At 40.9% G+C, this 16,758-nt stretch overlaps 1 protein-coding gene and 1 gene segment (V, D, J or C); both read right to left on the reverse strand.

Moving 5' to 3' along the window:
• LOC141556155 (immunoglobulin lambda variable 9-49-like) overlaps positions 1-16,758 on the reverse strand; it is a 1,090,947-nt gene that overhangs the window by 485,594 nt on the left and 588,595 nt on the right.
• LOC141556131 (uncharacterized) lies at positions 3,165-5,563 on the reverse strand. Its single transcript, XM_074289717.1, has one exon. The coding sequence runs from the start codon at positions 4,664-4,666 to the stop codon at positions 3,689-3,691; it is 978 nt and encodes a 325-aa protein (XP_074145818.1). The 5' UTR covers positions 4,667-5,563; the 3' UTR covers positions 3,165-3,688.

A 16,758-nucleotide genomic window follows, 5' to 3' on the forward strand; every position in this document is an offset into this window, starting at 1 on the left:
TTGGCACAAGTCCTTGCATTTTCTAGTTTTAGTCTGGTTTGTTTATTATTTTCCTAATTCAGTTTCCCTAATTATCCTGACTCAGTCCTGCCTCAGTTTCCCTGCCTCTTAGTTCTGCAAAACCTCCCCCTGTCTCTTTATCAGAATACTTATGTTTCAGAATAGCAGAATGCTTCTCCCATCTCAAGCTATGGAAATGTCTTCCAATATTTCTCTTGACTCTATTTCAGTCTTCCTGATTTACTGTTCATGAGATAACACCCCCCCCCCCAGACTCTATCAGAGAGGTGGGACAGCTCAATTTCCCGGGACTTGATTGACGCTGTCTGGAGCTCTACACTCAAGCCAAGCATTGGTCATTGAGAAGTCATGGCACAGCTCTGGTGAAATAATCTCTCTCCCTTAGGGACGCCTGAAGGGAATGAAGGCTACAGAGTTGGGGTCTGGTTACTGCCTCTCAAACTCCACTGAACAGATTAACCAATCTCTCTCCACCCACCTTAAAAGGGCTTCCCTGCTGTTAGCCCCTTTGAATCGAAAAGGTTGGGAAAAGAGCAATAACCAAACTTAGCCTGGGTTTCTGTGAATGCCATCCATACTTCGGTAGGATTTATTTCTAAAAGTTTCACTGCTAACTTCTTGAATTCTCTTATGTGGAATTAGACATTCTGTATATGATTGTATTTGCATTGGGTATTTTAAAACAGATTTGTATGAATATCATCTACTTGGATATGAACCTATGGGGACAAATTCCTTATTGTTATCACCATAAGGTTATGATAAATATTTGTTTGTTCTTACATTTTTCCCTCATTTAATTGGTTTTAAGATCAGAGCAATAGTCAATAGAAACTGTTAATGCGATTCAATTGTCATACCTTGCTGTTTCTAGCCTGATTATATGTAATCATTGTATCCTAAATGCTTGGGCAAATAAGCCTGGTCATCTGTCTGCTACTGGACGATGGATAACTAATAGAGATCCGTAAGACCCAAACTGATTTCTAACACCTGTTGGTTTCCCTTCATCTCCTTAACCTGAGACTCTCAGTTCTCTCCTCAGGGCAACTCCTGCCTCCAGAGACTCAGAATGAAGCAGAGATGCTCTCTTCATGCAAATCTCTTCTAGACTTAAGCCTTAGAAGACCACAGTCTCTGCCCTGAATCCCAGCAGGAGGAACTGTCTTCTCACCACTACAGAACACCACAAGCGTTCACCTGGCCCCCAGCGTCCTGCTCCCTGGTAGTAATTTGAGGTCTGGCCTGTTTGTATATAAATGATGATGGCAAATATTTTATACTATATTGCTATTGCATAAATTGTTGTCCTTGTTCTGATGAGGTCTAGATTTGAGGTACCTAATGAAATTAACAGTTTAGTTGAGTTCTAATGGCAGGTTCATAGTACAGGGAGACAAATATAGCTCCCCTGCAACCCCTTTAGATTTGATGCAAGGATATGGTTTTAAATGAAGTCTAGTAGTGGTGCAAGAGTCTGCTGTAAAGGAATTTACAGACCCGAAAACCTAAATTAACAAAAGAGGTTTATTATGAGGTTTGAAAGTAAGATTATAGTCTACTTAGTAAGAGGTGAAGGTAGAGCTAAGAAGGCAAGGGAAACAGGATTCCACTGGGCAGAGAGTCATTGGTGCCAGGCATGGTGCTGCAATGTGTAGAATCTCTGCAAAGAGAGGACTCCAGCTTGGCTCTTTTGTAATGAGCGATTTAGCACATTGAGTGAAGTCACAAGTTGGCTCCTGGATTGGTTTCATCAAAGGTTAGAATTTGCTTGGTGGGGTTTGAGAAACCTAAGAAGATGATTAGAATGGGGTGAGATAGGCCAAGTTGGCTCAGATCTCATGGGGGCTGGGAGAGTCAGGATCTCATATTGGAATTCAAAGGGGTGCTTTTGACCAGGATTTGTGGATCAAAGGTCCTACCTTCTTGAATTGATAATGCAACAGCTAGGAGGAGTTGGGAATCAGAAAGGAATAAATCAATCTGAAAGGACTAGTTTCTTAAAGGGACCAAAACCTGGGTCAGTACTGCTCACATCCCTCTGCATCAGTTCATACAAATCGTTCCAGGTTTCTCAGAAACTGTTGCCTTCATCATTTCTAATAGAACAATATTATTGTATCAGACTCATGTATCATAATTTGTCCAGGCATTCTCCCATTGATATTCGTGCTACAATTTAGGAAGGACATGGATATGTGTCCAGGAGCCTGAAGAAAAGAAAATTTATCGGGAGAGGAGAGGTAGCTCTCTTCAACTATTTGAAGAGGCAGCATGTGGAAGGGAAATTACAATTGTTTATTTATCCATAGAGGTTAGAACCATAACCTATGGGTGGAAATTGCTGAGAGGGAGAATTGATTCCTCATAATGTAAAACTTCCTAATAATAAAATCAAATGTCAAAGTGGAATGAATTATGTGTCAGAAAGCAATGCCATGGCACATGAATGAATTGGAATAATGTCACAATGTGTTGGATTGACAATTTCTTTCCTATTCTCCTTTTCCCTTCAAACTCTCCCATTATCAGTTCTTTACTTTTTGTTTTTTTTATGAGACTCTATATGAGATTCAATTTCAGTTTTTGTCTTTCCAATGAGGAATTTGATGTATTTATTCAAAAATTGACCGATTTTATCTCCTTGCAGTCCAAGGAATTTTCTTTTTTGTTTTTTAAAGGAAATTATGTATATATATACATATACATATACATATACATATACATATACATATACATATACATATACATATACATATATATCCGAAATTCTAATAATTTACTTCACAGATGATAATATAAGTTAAATAATAATCAATTCAGACAGCACTGCAAAAGTTACTTTTAAATGGAAACAGAAATAGTGAAATGTTAAATATGTCAGGCAAGGGACAGATTGTAGAAACAGGAACAGCTTCAAAGACAATGGTAAAAGTGAGTCAATATTCCAAAATTTGTGGCATACAACTAAAGGAGGCACCAAAAAGATAAAAGATTACTCAAAAATCATATACTAATACAATGTAAAAAATGAATAGAATATCATTTATTAAATCCATCAATACATAGTTTTATTAATACATTAGATATATCAATTACATGTTTGAAATACATCAATATATTAGAAACCAGACTAAAGAAATAATAACAGCCAAATCAAATTCTGAGGGAAGACTCTATCACCTCTGTTACAATTATGGTGGATGGAGTGTGAAATAATATGCACAGGCAGCTAGGTGGTGCAGTGGATAGAGCACCAGCCGTGAATTCAGGAGGACCTGAGTTCAAATCTGGTCACAGACACTTAATACTTCCTAGCTGTGTGACCCTGGGCAAGTCACTTAACCCCAGCCTCAAAATAAAAAAAAATTTTTTTTAAAATTAAAAACAAAAAAAGAAACAATATTCACAATTTCAGTTTTTTCATGTGTTGGATTTGGAGGGGAAGAAAAAGGTCCAGTTTGAGAAGTGAAGGTAGCATGTTAACCAAAAAGAGCCACTATGAATTATTTTAGGAAGGATAGGTAGTTCTCCTACTGAGCTGCCAAAATCATATAAATTTCTGGTGGCCGTGAAGGGCCAGTTACTGTCTGAAATCTCTCTATTTCAACAAATTCTTTTTCTCAAATGTATGAATTTTGTAATGAGTAATAAGGGTAGAATCTTGCTAATTACACTCATTACGTGCAAAGGGTTTCTCTGCAGTGTGAGTTCTCTGATGTAGAGTAAGGTTTCCTCTACGGTTGAAGACTTTTCCACATTCCTTACATTCATAGGATCTCTCTCTCGTATGAACTCTCTCATGATTAGTGAGATTGATCCTCTGACTAAAACCTTTCCCACACTGCTTGCATACAAAGGGTTTTTCTCCAGTGTGAGTTCTCTGATGTACAGTAAGGTTTCCTCGACGACTGAAGACTTTTCCACATTCATTACATTCAAAGGATCTCTCTCCAGTATGAACTCTCTCATGATTAGTGAGATTGATCCTCTGACTAAAACCTTTCCCACACTGCTTGCATACAAAGGGTTTCTCTCCAGTATGGATTCTTTGATGTACAGTAAGGTTTCCTAGACGTCTGAAGACTTTTCCACATTCATTACATAGAAAGGGTTTCTCTCCAGTATGAACTCTCTGATGATTAATGAAATGGTGTCTCTGAGCAAAACCTCTCCTACATTCCTTACATAGAAATGGTTTCTCTCCAGTGTGAGTTCTCTGATGTATAATAAAGTTTCCTCGATGGCTGAAAGCTGTTCCACAATCCTTACATAGAAAGGGTTTCTCTCCAGTATGAACTCTCTGATGAATAGTGAGACTGTGCTTCCAATTAAAGCCTTTCCCACATTCCTTACACACAAATGGTTTCTCTCCAGTGTGAGTTCTCTGATGTTCAGTAAGGAAATCTTGATGAGACCCACTGGAGTCTCTGCTCTTGGGATTTGAGGCTCCTTCTTGCTCCTTCAACACACAGATCAGGTCCAGTCTGGAAACAGGAATCCCCACAGAGAGCAGGTTCTGGTAGTTCTCCAGCATCACATTCCTATGCAGGGCTCTCTGGGCAGGATCCAGAAGCCTCCACTCCTCACTGGTGAAGTCCACAGCCACATCCTGGAAGGTCACTGGTTCCTGAATGGAGGCCATGAGAAAGCCAGAAGTCACACCTATCTGCTACCTGGAGATGAGCAGAGTCTTCACAGGTCTGGGGTTGTTCTCCACAGAACTCAGCACTCCTGTCAGTTGAGCTTCTGAGTGTAGGACTTCAGGTCCAAGACCTCAGTTGGGTGCCAAATATAGTGGGGTTTCTTGAACCCCCAAATGGAGGTAAGAAAATATACTAGGCTTTCTAGAGGCCCACACTGGGTGCCAAATAGTAGTGTCCGGACTAGCTCTCTGGAGGATCTCCAGACCAGCCTTGGTCTTAATGGAGGAGTGAAGGAGGCAGGAGAGCCACCAGGACAGTCCAAGATGAAGTGTCTCTTTCCAGTCTTCTCAGCCCTTAAATACCTCACTATGATTACATCAGCACAGCACACTGAGCAAGTGGTAACTAGGGCAGCAGGGCAAATGGTGTTAACACAAGTGTTAAGTATAAGTACCCTGCTGTTGACATGTAAACAGAACACAGGTGGTCACACCCTCCTTGACTTCTCAGGGGAGGTGAGAACACCAAAGAGAGGTGGGAAGATAATCAGTCATTGTCATCTGATTCCCTCAGGCCTGAAGGCTCTTATACCTTACCCAGAATTCCCCCACTCTCTGAGGCCCTCTGCCAATCAACACAAACACAAGTAGATGAAAGTTCTGTAGGCATCAGCTTAGGGCGGGCTCCAGCACTTGGAACCATCCACCTGGGACAAATCTAGTTGGAAGACCCCAAGTGTTTGGAGGGAACAGATCCTTCTTTTTCCCAGTCATCAAGAACCACAAGCTCCCAGGGAGCCAGGCAAGTCTCACCCCTGCCCTGAGACTGAGTCATCCCCCCAGTGTCCCTTGAGGAGGGGGGGGCTCAAGCACTGCCAGGGCTGCCAGCCACTGCCCCCTCCTGGCCTCACCCAGGGAGACCCCGAGCCCAGGATGAACTGCATCCCCGGGGCCTCTGGCTCCTTGCAGCCCAAACCTCCCCCGGGACCGGCAGGGCGGCAGCCTGTGGGGAGGGCTCAGCCACAGCCAGGGAAGCCCCGGGACAAAGGGAAGCCCCACAGCCCGGCTCAGCCCCGGCCCCCGAGAGAGGCTGAGGTCACCTTGGCCTCCGGCCCTTCCCCCTGCCGGGACCCCGAGGCGTGCGGTCCCCCCTTTCCCCACCCCCAGCAATGACCCTCCAAGGGGCTGGGCCAACGCTTCTTGGAGGAGGAGCCACGGGCTGGGCCGGGCCAGGAGAGGGCTTCCGAGCCGGACAGAGGATGCAGGAGTGACCGCAGAAGAATTGGGGGCGGGGGACCCCGAGACGGGAGACCAAAGCTGCAGCAACGACGGGACGCCACGTGGGGGAGGGGAGAGAGGGCAAGGAGAGGAGGCGGCAGGGGCTCAGCCGCCGTGGGGGAGGGGGCGCTCCTGAAAGGGGCGGTGGCAGGACCCCGGAGGGAGGGGAGGCTGCGGGCGATGGGGGGCTGCACGCACACTCACAGGCACCTCACGAACGCTAGTACTGGCGCACACTGAGGAGCTTGTACACACGCGTGTGCGAGACACCACGGCCACAGACAAACTTCAAGGACTGGGGCTTAGCAGTGCCCACGCGCGTGCGCACTGTCAGGACCGAAGCCAGGGGACCCTCCTCCTGCCCGAAGCTAACAGCGGGAGCCGGGGCCACGCGTGCGCAGTGACATAAACCGCAGGGCGGCGCTCAGTCCGGGGATTTGGAAAGGTTTTCTTCAGCCCCACAATTCAGCCCGCGGCTTTCCGGAATTATCCTCCAGTGGTCACGGGCGCACGGGCTGCTGGGAAACCTTAGCTTCGGTCACCCCGGCGTTTGTGGAAAAGGTCCCGGCTCTGCTTGTCAGGGGCGGCCCCGACTTCCCCCGGCTTTCCTCGAGGAGCCGACGGCTTTCACTTGGGCCGCCGCGGTCTCTGTGGGCGGGATCCGCCAGCCCGAGGAAGTCACCGCCGGCGGCGCCTCCGGCTTCTCCCTCCCTTCGCCGGGGTCGCGGCTGTTTGGGGTCTGTAAGGGGGGCTCCGAGCCCCTGTCCCTTCTCTCCTCCGCCTCCCCCGGTACACAACAGGCGTTTAATAAAGGTTCCCTGACTGGAGCTGCTCGCCTCGGACAGGCCTCGCCTCTGCCCGCAGCTCTGCGGAGACAATGGAGGCCCGGGAAGCTGCGCTGGAAGCTGAAGCCCGTGGCCGGAGTTGAGGAGGCGGAGCCTCCCAGGCTTGGGGAGCAGGAGAAAGAATGCTTGGGATGGAGAGATGACATGGGTTCTTCATGGGACAGGAGGCTGGAGCCCCTGGACGGAAGAGTCCCTGTGGGGAGTGAAAGAGGAGGAGAGAGGAAGGGCTTTGAAGGACTTTGAAAAGCTAACAGGATTTTGTGTTTGATCCTCGGAGCAGCGGGGAGGCCCTGCCATGTGTTTAGAGACAGAGGTCGTTGGACAGGACTGGAGCAGTGCTTTAGGGAAATCCCTGAAATGACTGAACGGAGGATGGATGGGAGGAGGGAAAGGCCCATCAGCAAGCGATTGCAGGAATCTAGGGAGGAAGGGAGGACGAGCGTCAGAGCAGAGAAGAGGATTTACTGAAGAAATGTCACAAGGACAAAATCAAGAGATGATAACATGAGAATGATTGTGAGGGAATGGGTACATCTCCAATAATAGATGATGTTAGTTTCATCAGAGATGGAGAAACTGGCATCTCCCGGAATGTTTTTAAAGAAGAGTGTGAAAAAGGGATTAGAGGAATGGGATGAAAATTGGAAAAATAGGAAGCTAGGAGTTCAATGAGGAGATTTCTACACTGTCTTACAAGGAAGACATAATTAGGGGCTAAATGAGTGGCAGCCTGAATGGAGAGAGGGAACTGGATGGAAGAGATATCGTGAGCATAATGCTGAGATTTGCCAATTAACTGAACACTTTGGGGAAGGGCAGAGAAGATTTGAGAATGATGCAGAAGTTTTGAGCTCAGCAGATTATAAGAATAGCTGTATAAAAAAGTTTGTAGAAAACTTACGTTTGGAGAATGAATGAATCTGAGGGAGTGAGGGCATAATGTGCTCCATTTTGGACATGTTAGTTTGAGGTGTCTGTGGGGCATCCAGTGGGAGATACGCAGAGCAGGAACTGATGTGGCGTTAGATGCCGACTGATAGCGAATTAGAGCTTAGGAGGAAGACACTAGGAATCTCTTCTAGGAGAGAAGAAATATCTCTTTTTGACTGTTAAAAAAAACCAACTGCTAATCATTGCCTTGTGACAAACAAAGGCACACAAAGTCTAGGGTGCTGAAGATTGAACAAAAGAAATTTTTATTGATGATATTGCCCGATTTCATCCAAGAACATATTAATATCATTGTCAAAAGAAAGCCAGATAAACCTGTAAAAGACATCTATACCCAAATTGAGTATGCAAATTACTTCCTCTTTGAGTTAGTTCTCATGAGACTGAGGTAAGCTCATGCCCCCTGGTCTCCTCCTCCTTCCCTACAATGTTGTTATGGGCCAGAACTCTGAACTTGAAACAAAGATTCTTACTTGGTACTAAGTCAGTGCAATTAATAAGACAATGGTTATCTAGTTAGCATGGTGATTAATAGCTCTCTATAAGACTCACATAAAATGATGTAATTATAATAGAGTCTATAACAGACAGCAGGGAAGCAGAGAAACATTCATTCTGTCATCCACCATTGTGGTGGCTGAGGCTGAAGCACAACCCCGGGAACTCAGGGCCAGATTCATTCACTCCATCTCCCACCACCTTGGAGGCCAAGGCTGGTCTGAAAGGCTCTCCAGAAAGCTGCCCAGATCCAGGAAAAGGGAACATAAAGAATTTGGACTTTAACACCTGGCTATTCTTCTAGTGATTACTGAACTGAAACAAAGGCTGGTTCAGACACCTCCAGAAAACCAATAAGAACATTACACAATGTAACAGCATTTTTGTCAGATAATTTCTGCTATTCCATCTCTCGATTTCCTTCTCCTGTCTACTCTCTGCTTTCTTTGTTCCAACTTCCAAAATAGTTCTCCATATGAAACAATTTCCTAAAAATGTTACTAGAGGAAGGATCTAGAAAAATTGTGATAGATTAGACGATGAGAAAGAAGAATTAAAGATGAAATACTTACTCATACTTAATTTCAGTTGCCAGACTAAGAAAGAGAAAAGCATGGTGAAACAGTCAACTGATGAACATTTATTAAGAGCTTGCTATATGCAAGACACTGAGCCAAATGATTGGAAGTCAAAAGAAGCAGTAGACAGTCTCTCCATTAAGAATCTCACAATCCAATCGGAAAAACCACAAAGAAAACTAATATATGTAAATTAATTTTATGTTATATATATATGCATATGTATATAAGTGTGGGTGTGTATGTTTGTATATAACTTTAAAAATAGGAATGAATTGTTTTAGAAAACCAGACAAAGAGATGGTACACAGATTTTGCATAGTCAGGGAGATTTGAATTCAAATCCAGGTCAGAAACCTAGTTGGCTAGATGACAATGGATATGTTACAGTTGACCTCATATGTAAATTGAGCTAGAGAAGGAAATGGCAACAGAACAAAGTATCTTTGCCCCAAAAAACCCAAATGTAGTGACAAAGACTCTCATTGATTGATTGATTCAGGCAGGGAATGAGTGGTAGCTTTGAAAGGATTTTATACTGAGAGGTTTTGATTAGAGGTATTGATTGAGGTGTTGATTAGAAAAGGATGTCAGTGAGGGATAAAATTTCCATAGAAATCTTAGGGAAATTTACACATTCATATATATGGTAGGAAATTTTCATAGTATGTTCACTTTTAGTTTCTTTCCCACTTTCTATATTCAATTCCTTCAAGAGTACCATTCACCTGGATTTAAACTCTACTGTGTTGGGGGAATACACAAACACTTTTCTTTATTGGGTTTGAGTCCAAAATAACAAGGATCATCCTTAACTATTTACACAAATGCCAATGTCACAAAAAGCTGACTGACAAAATGTACTCCCTGCCTCCCTCTATCCCTCCCTCCTTCCTTCCTTCCTTCTATTCCTTCCTTCCTTCTATTCCTTCCTTCCTTCTATTCCTTCCTTCCTTCCTTCCTTCCTTCCTTCCTTCCTTCCTTCCTTCCTTCCTTCCTTCCTTCCTTCTTTCCTTCCTTCCTTCCTTCCTTCCTTCCTTCCTTCCTTCCTTCCTTCCTTCCTTCCTTCCTTCCTTCCTTCCTTCCTTCCTTCCTTCCTTCCTTCCTTCCTTCCTTCCTTCCTTCCTTCCTTCCTTCCTTCCTTCCTTCCTTCCCTCCCTCCCTCCCTCCCTCCCTCCCTCCCTCCCTCCTTCCTTCCCTCCCTCCTTCCTTCCTTCCTTCCTTCCTTCCTTCCTCTGACCTCTGACTTTGTGTGACCCTGCATAAGTCACAAGTTCCCTTGCTCTCTGTTTTGTGATATGTAAAACAAGATTAATCTTAAAGAGCTCTAAGATCCCTTCTAGTCCTGTTTCTGTGAGTCTGTGATCATGCCTGCTTGATGCTAGACTCCCAGAGTTGGAATCGATGCATCATGGTGCTCCTGAGCAAACTCAGGAATGGGCTGTCATTCCAGCTAAATCTAAAAATCATATTATTCTCCTTGCAAAAATCAATTGCCTTTTCATCATTCATTGAATTCTGTCTTTTCCTAATAGTGAGCCATTAAACATGAATGTCACAGCAGGGTCACACCTCTTGAGATCACATTGGAACTCAGGTCTTCCTGATGCAAACCTGTATCACTGCACCACTTAGCTGCCCCCAAGATTATCTTCTGTATACTCTGCATGTGTTTTATAATTTCTTTCATTTTTAATTAAAGTGTAAGGTTTAATAACTTCTGAAGGATAAATATAAATAAGTATAAAACATGCCAAAGGTTGATGTCTTAAAATTTTTAAAATACTGAATATTTCTTTTTAAAATTCAAGATAATCACTATCTTTTGCTATACTTCATTTCTCCAGTCAATTTTTGAACTTCATAAAACCTTTCATCATTGATGCTCAGTGACCGAGAGGATGCCATATGTAATCCTAGCCTCAAGATCAACCCCCCAAAGAGGATGACTCCCTGTTGCTTCTAGGATCAAATATAAAATGCTGTTAGTTTTTCAAAGTCCTTCAAAGCCCTTCCAATCTTCTTATATTTCACTCCCCAAAGTGTACTCTTCAGTCCAGGGGTATCAGCCTCCCGTTTCATGAACAAAACATGTCATCACTCAAATCCAAGCATTCCTTCTCATGATCCCCCATGCCTGGAATGCTCTGCCTCCTCAACTCTGTCCACTGGCTATCTTGGCATCCTTTAAGTTTTAACTAAAATCTATGGGAGCCTTCTCCAACTTTTTTAATTCTAATGCCTTTTCTCTGACAATTTTCTTTTTATTTATCCTGGAGTTAGCTTGCTTTGTCTATATTTGTTTGCATGTTGTCTTCCCTAATTTGATTGTAAGCTCCTTGAGGGCAGATATTGTCTTTTTCCTTTTTTGACTCCACTCCACTTGTATCCCTTGTGCTTAGCACAGTACCTGACAAACTTTTCTTGTTTGTTCAGTCATGTACCACTCTTGATGAGTGCATGATTGTGGCACACCAGGTCCTTCTAGCCTTGACCACCTTTTGAAGTCTAAACAAACTCTTATGTGTTGCTTCTGTGACCCTAAATGTCCATCTTCTCTTCTGCCATTCCTATTCTACTTTTCCCTTCAGTGTCTCCCAATATCAGTTCTTTTCCAATGAGTGAGTCCTTCTATTCATTGGTCAAAATATATGAGATTCAATTGTAGTTTTTGTCCTTCTAATGTAGTCTGAAGTATTTATTCCTTGCTGTCCAAGGAATTTCCTTTTTTTAAAGGAAATTTTATTTCTATATCTATCTTGATCTATATCTACTTATATAGATATATATTATGGGCCAGAAATTGAAACAAGGTGCTAAGTCAGGGGAAGTGATAGAGACAATAGTTATTTAATTTAGCATGATTGATTTAATCCTACAAAGAGATGTTTTGGGCCAGAACTTGAAACATGTACTAAGTAGAATTGAGGAGACACTGGTTAAATCTAGTTTAGCCCTGACTTAATCCTACAATATATAATGGTTTCCTAGTGATAGAATGATTGATGTGTCCTCTCTGTGTAGTTATATAATATTTATACCTACAATGATATCATTATAATAGAGTCTATAACAGCCTTACTATATGCAAGACACTGAGCCAAATGATTGGAAGCCAAAAGAAGCAGTAGACAATCTCTACATTTAAAATACTTTAAGAATACTTTAAAAACAGGAATGAATTATTTTAGAAAACCTGACAAATAGATGGCCAGTAAATAGAACACAGAGCTTAGAGTCAGGAAAGCTTGAATTCAAATCCAAGGTCAGAAACTTAGTTAGCTGGATGACACTGGGTATGTTACAGTTGATCTCATCTGTAAAATGGGCTAGAGAAGGAAATGGCAACAGAACAAAATGGCTTTGCCAAAAAAAAAAAAAAAGTAGTCACAAAGAGTCTGATTGATTGATTGATTCAGCCAGGGAATAAATGGTAACTTTTAAAACATTTTATAGTGAGAATTACTGATGTATTGATTAGAAAAGAAAGTCAATGAGGGGTAAAATTTCCATAGAAATCTTAGGACCTAGGATATATTATAAGATATTTAATATGTATGGGAATGCCTGCCATCTAGGGGAGAGGGTGGAGGGAAGGAGAGGAAAAACTCGGAACAGAAGGGAGTACAAGGGATAATGTTGTAAAAAAATTTTTTTTTTTTTTTTACCTATGCATATGTACTGTCAAAGAAAATGTTATAATTATAAAAATTAATAAAAAACAAAATGAAAAACAAAATTAAAAAAAAAGAAATCTTAGGGAAAATTACATATACATATATATGTAAGGAAATGCTCATAATATGTTCAGTTTTAGTTTCTCTCACACTTTCTATATTCAGTTCCTTCAACAGTACCATTCACCTGGATTTAAACAGTCAACCTTACTGTGTATCAGTAATACACAAACACAGAGAAATGGATGTGCCTCAGGCTTCTCTTTAGACACTAATGTTCTTTATTGGGTTTGAATACAAAGCAACAAGGATCATCCTTAATTATTTATACAAATGCCAATGTCACAAAACGCTGAGTGACAAAATGTACTTGGTCCTTCCCTTCCTCATTCAATACCTCCCTCCCTTCTTCCCTTCTTTCCTTCCTTTCTCTGACTTTGTGTGACCCTTTATATGTCACAAGTTCCCTTACAATCTGTTTTGTGATATATAAAACAAGAGCATACTTAAAGAGCTCTAAGATCCCTTCTGGTCCTGTTTCTGTGATTCTGTGATCATGCCTCCCAGAGGCTAGACTCCCAGAGTTGGAATTGATGCACCATGGTGCTCCTGGAGCAAACTCAGGAATGTGCTATCATGTGCTAAATCTAAAAAACTAATTATCGTCCTTGCAAAAATCAATTGTTTTTTCATCATTCTCTGACTTCTGGCTTTTCCTAATAGGGAGCCATTAAACATCAGTGTCACACCAGGGTCACACCTCTTGAGATCAGATTGGAATTAAGGTCTCCCTGATGCAAACCTGATATTCTTTAAGCTGCACCATTTAGCTGCCCCCAAATTATCTTCTGGGTACTCTGAATGTGCTTTATAATTTCCCAAAATTTTAGTTCAGGTTTAAGCTTTAATAATTTCTGAAGGATAAATATAAATAAGTATAAAAACATGTCAAAGGTTGGTTTCTTTATTTTAAATACTGAATATATTTCTCATTAAAATTCAAGATAATCACCATCTTTTGTTACACTTCATTGCTCCAATCAATGTTTGAACTTCATAAAACCTTTCATCAGCTGTTGCTCAGTGACTGAGACGATGTTATATGTAATCCTAGATTCAAGATCAGCCCCCCAAAGAGGGTTTTTGACAACTTTGATGTGACCCTCAACAACAACAACAAAATTCAATGAAGATAGGTCTGGTATCCAAGATGGCAAGAATGAAGAACTCTTAAAGTCAGATTTAAATAATTGGAAAGACATTAAGTGCTCTTGGATAGGCCTAGCGAATATAATAAAGATTATAATACTCCCTAAACTAATCTATTTATTTAGTGCTATACCAATCAGACTCCCAAGAAACTATTTAATGACCTAGAAAAAATAACAAAATTCATATGGAAGAACAAAAGGTCGAGAATTTCAAGGGAATTCATGAAAAAAAAAATCAAATGAAGGTGGCTTAACTGTATCTAATCTAAAGCTATATTATAAAGCAGCAGTCACCAAAACCATTTAGTATTGCCTAAGAAATAGTCTACTTGATCAGTGGAATAGGTTAGGTTCACAGGAAAAAATAGTGAACAACTATAGCAATCTAGTATTTGACAAACCTAAAGATCCTAACTTTTGGAATAAGAATTCATTTGACAAAAACTGCTTGGAAAAATGGAAATTATTATGGCAGAAATTAGGCATGGACCCACACTTAACACCACATACCAAGATAAGATCAAAATAGGTCCATGATTTAGGCATAAAGAACGAGATCATAAATAAATTAGAGGAACATAGGCTAGTTTACCTCTCAGATTTGTGGAGGAGCAAGGAATCTGTGACCAAAGGAGAACTAGAGATCATTATTGATCACAAAATAGAAAATTTTGATTACATCAAATTAAAAAGCTTTTATACAAACAAAACTAATGCAAACAAGATTAGAAGGGAAGTAACAAACTGGGAAAATATTTTTACAATTAAAGGTTCTGATAAAGGCCTCATTTACAAAATATATAGAGAACTGACTCTAATTTATAAGAAATCAAGCCATTCTCCAATTGATAAATGGTCAAAGGATATGAGCAGACAATTTTCAGATGATGAAATTGAAACTATTTCTACTCATATGAGTGTTCCAAATCACTATTGATCAGAGAAATGTAAATTAAGACAACTCTGAGATACCACTACACACCTGTCAAATTGGTTAAGATGACAGGAAAAAATAATGATGAATGTTGGAGGGGATGTGGGAAAACTGGGACACTGGTGCATTGTTGGTGGAGTTGTGAAAGAATCCAACCATTCTGGAGAACAATCTGGAATTATGCCCCAAAAGTTATCAAAATGTGCATACCCTTTGACCCAGCAGTGCTACTCCTGGGCTTATATCCCAATGAAATTCTAAAGAAGGGAAAAGGCCCTGTATATGCTTAAATGTTTGTGGCAGCCCTTTTTGTAGTGGCTAGAAACTGGAAAATGAATGGTTGCCCATCTATTGGAGAATGGATGAATACATTGTGGTACCTGAATGTTATGGAATATTATTGCTCTATAATACAGGATAAGGCATTGAGAGACTTACATGAACTGATGCTGAGTGAAATGAGCAGAACCAGGAAATCATTATATACTTCAACAACAATACTGTATGAGGATGTATTCTGATGGAAGTGGAAATCTTTAACAAAGAGGAGATCTAATTCAGTTCCAATTGATCAATGATGGGCAGAATCAGCTACACCCAGAGAAGGAACACTAGGAAATGAGTGTGAACTGTTGGCATTTTTTTTTCTTCTCAGGTTATTTTTACCTTCTGAATCCAATTCTTCCTGTGCAACAAGAGAACTTTTAGGTTCTACACACATGTATTGTATCTAGGATATATTATAACATATTTAACATGTATAAAACCCCCTGCCTTCTAGGGGAGGGGATGGAGGGAAGGAAGGGTAAAGTCAAAAGAGAAGTGAGTGCAAGGGATAATGCTGTAAAAAATTACCCATGCATATGTACTCTCAAAAACAGTTATAATTATAAAATTAATTTAAAAAAAGAATGAAGACCTCTTTTACTCTGGTTTGAGAAAGTATCATCCAAAAAATTGAACTAAAATTAAAAATTATTCAAAACTTATACAATAACTAAATGTAAATGAAATGAAATAATTAAACTTTTAAATATAATCTATTACAAGTTTGTAAGTCATCTCAAAACAAATTTATATGTCTGGACTCATTAAAACTTAAAATTAAATTAAGACTTTAGATAGCTGTATCTAAAAAGATACAGATATATAGAGCAGATGTTGTGCTCCCTTTCCTTTCTCCTCCTCCTCAGAATATAACTTTTATGAGAGCAAAGATTATTTGGGTTGGGGAGGAGAAGACTGTTTTTTTGGCATTTCCCAACTATGTGTAACATAGTTAATACTTCATAATGCTGATGGACTCAACCTTCTTTCAGGAAATAACCTAAATGAAATTAGTAATTTCAATAGGATGTACAGTTGGTCAATAAGCATTTATTAAACACCTTCTGTTGTGTGATAATCACTAAGAATATAAAGAAAAGCAAAAAAATAGCCCCTGCTCTTGAGTTTTTAATCTAATGGAGAAGTGAAGAGAAAGAGCACATGCAAACTGTAAAAGCAAGATTTAGAAAAGATAAACTGGAGATTATTGAGATCACCCAAATTCTAATTCTAGTCAACTAAGAGAGTTCTCTTCATTTTTTCTTTCTTATACTAAACACACACACTCTTCTTTTTTTCCTCCTCTCCCTCCTCTAGAGTGAGACTTGCTGACAATGTCTGGTTATCTTCCCATCTCCCGTTGGTGTTCTCACCTCTCCTGAGAAGTCAATGAGGGAGTAACCACCTTTGTTCTATTTACATATCAACAGCAGGGTACTTATACTTAACACTTGTGTTAACACATTTTGCTGTGGGATGCACTGCTGCCCTAGTTAACACTTGCTCTGTGTGCTGTGATGATGTAATCTTACTGAGGTATTTAAGGGCTGAGAAGACTAGAAAGAGACATTTTATCTTTGACCATCCTGGTGGCTGTCCTGCCTCCTTCCCTCCTCCATTAAGTGCAAGGCTGGTCCCAAGATTCTTCAAAGAGCTAGTCTGGACACTACTTTTTGGCACCCAGTGTGGAACTCTAGAAAGCATACTGAATTTTGTCACCCCCATTTGGGGGCTCACCCAAGTGAGTCTCTGGACGTGAAGCCCTACACTCAGCAGCTCAAGTGACAGAATTG

This window comes from Sminthopsis crassicaudata, chromosome 1 (genome assembly GCF_048593235.1).
Source record: "Sminthopsis crassicaudata isolate SCR6 chromosome 1, ASM4859323v1, whole genome shotgun sequence".
In the NCBI taxonomy this organism is placed as follows: Eukaryota; Metazoa; Chordata; class Mammalia; order Dasyuromorphia; family Dasyuridae; genus Sminthopsis; species Sminthopsis crassicaudata.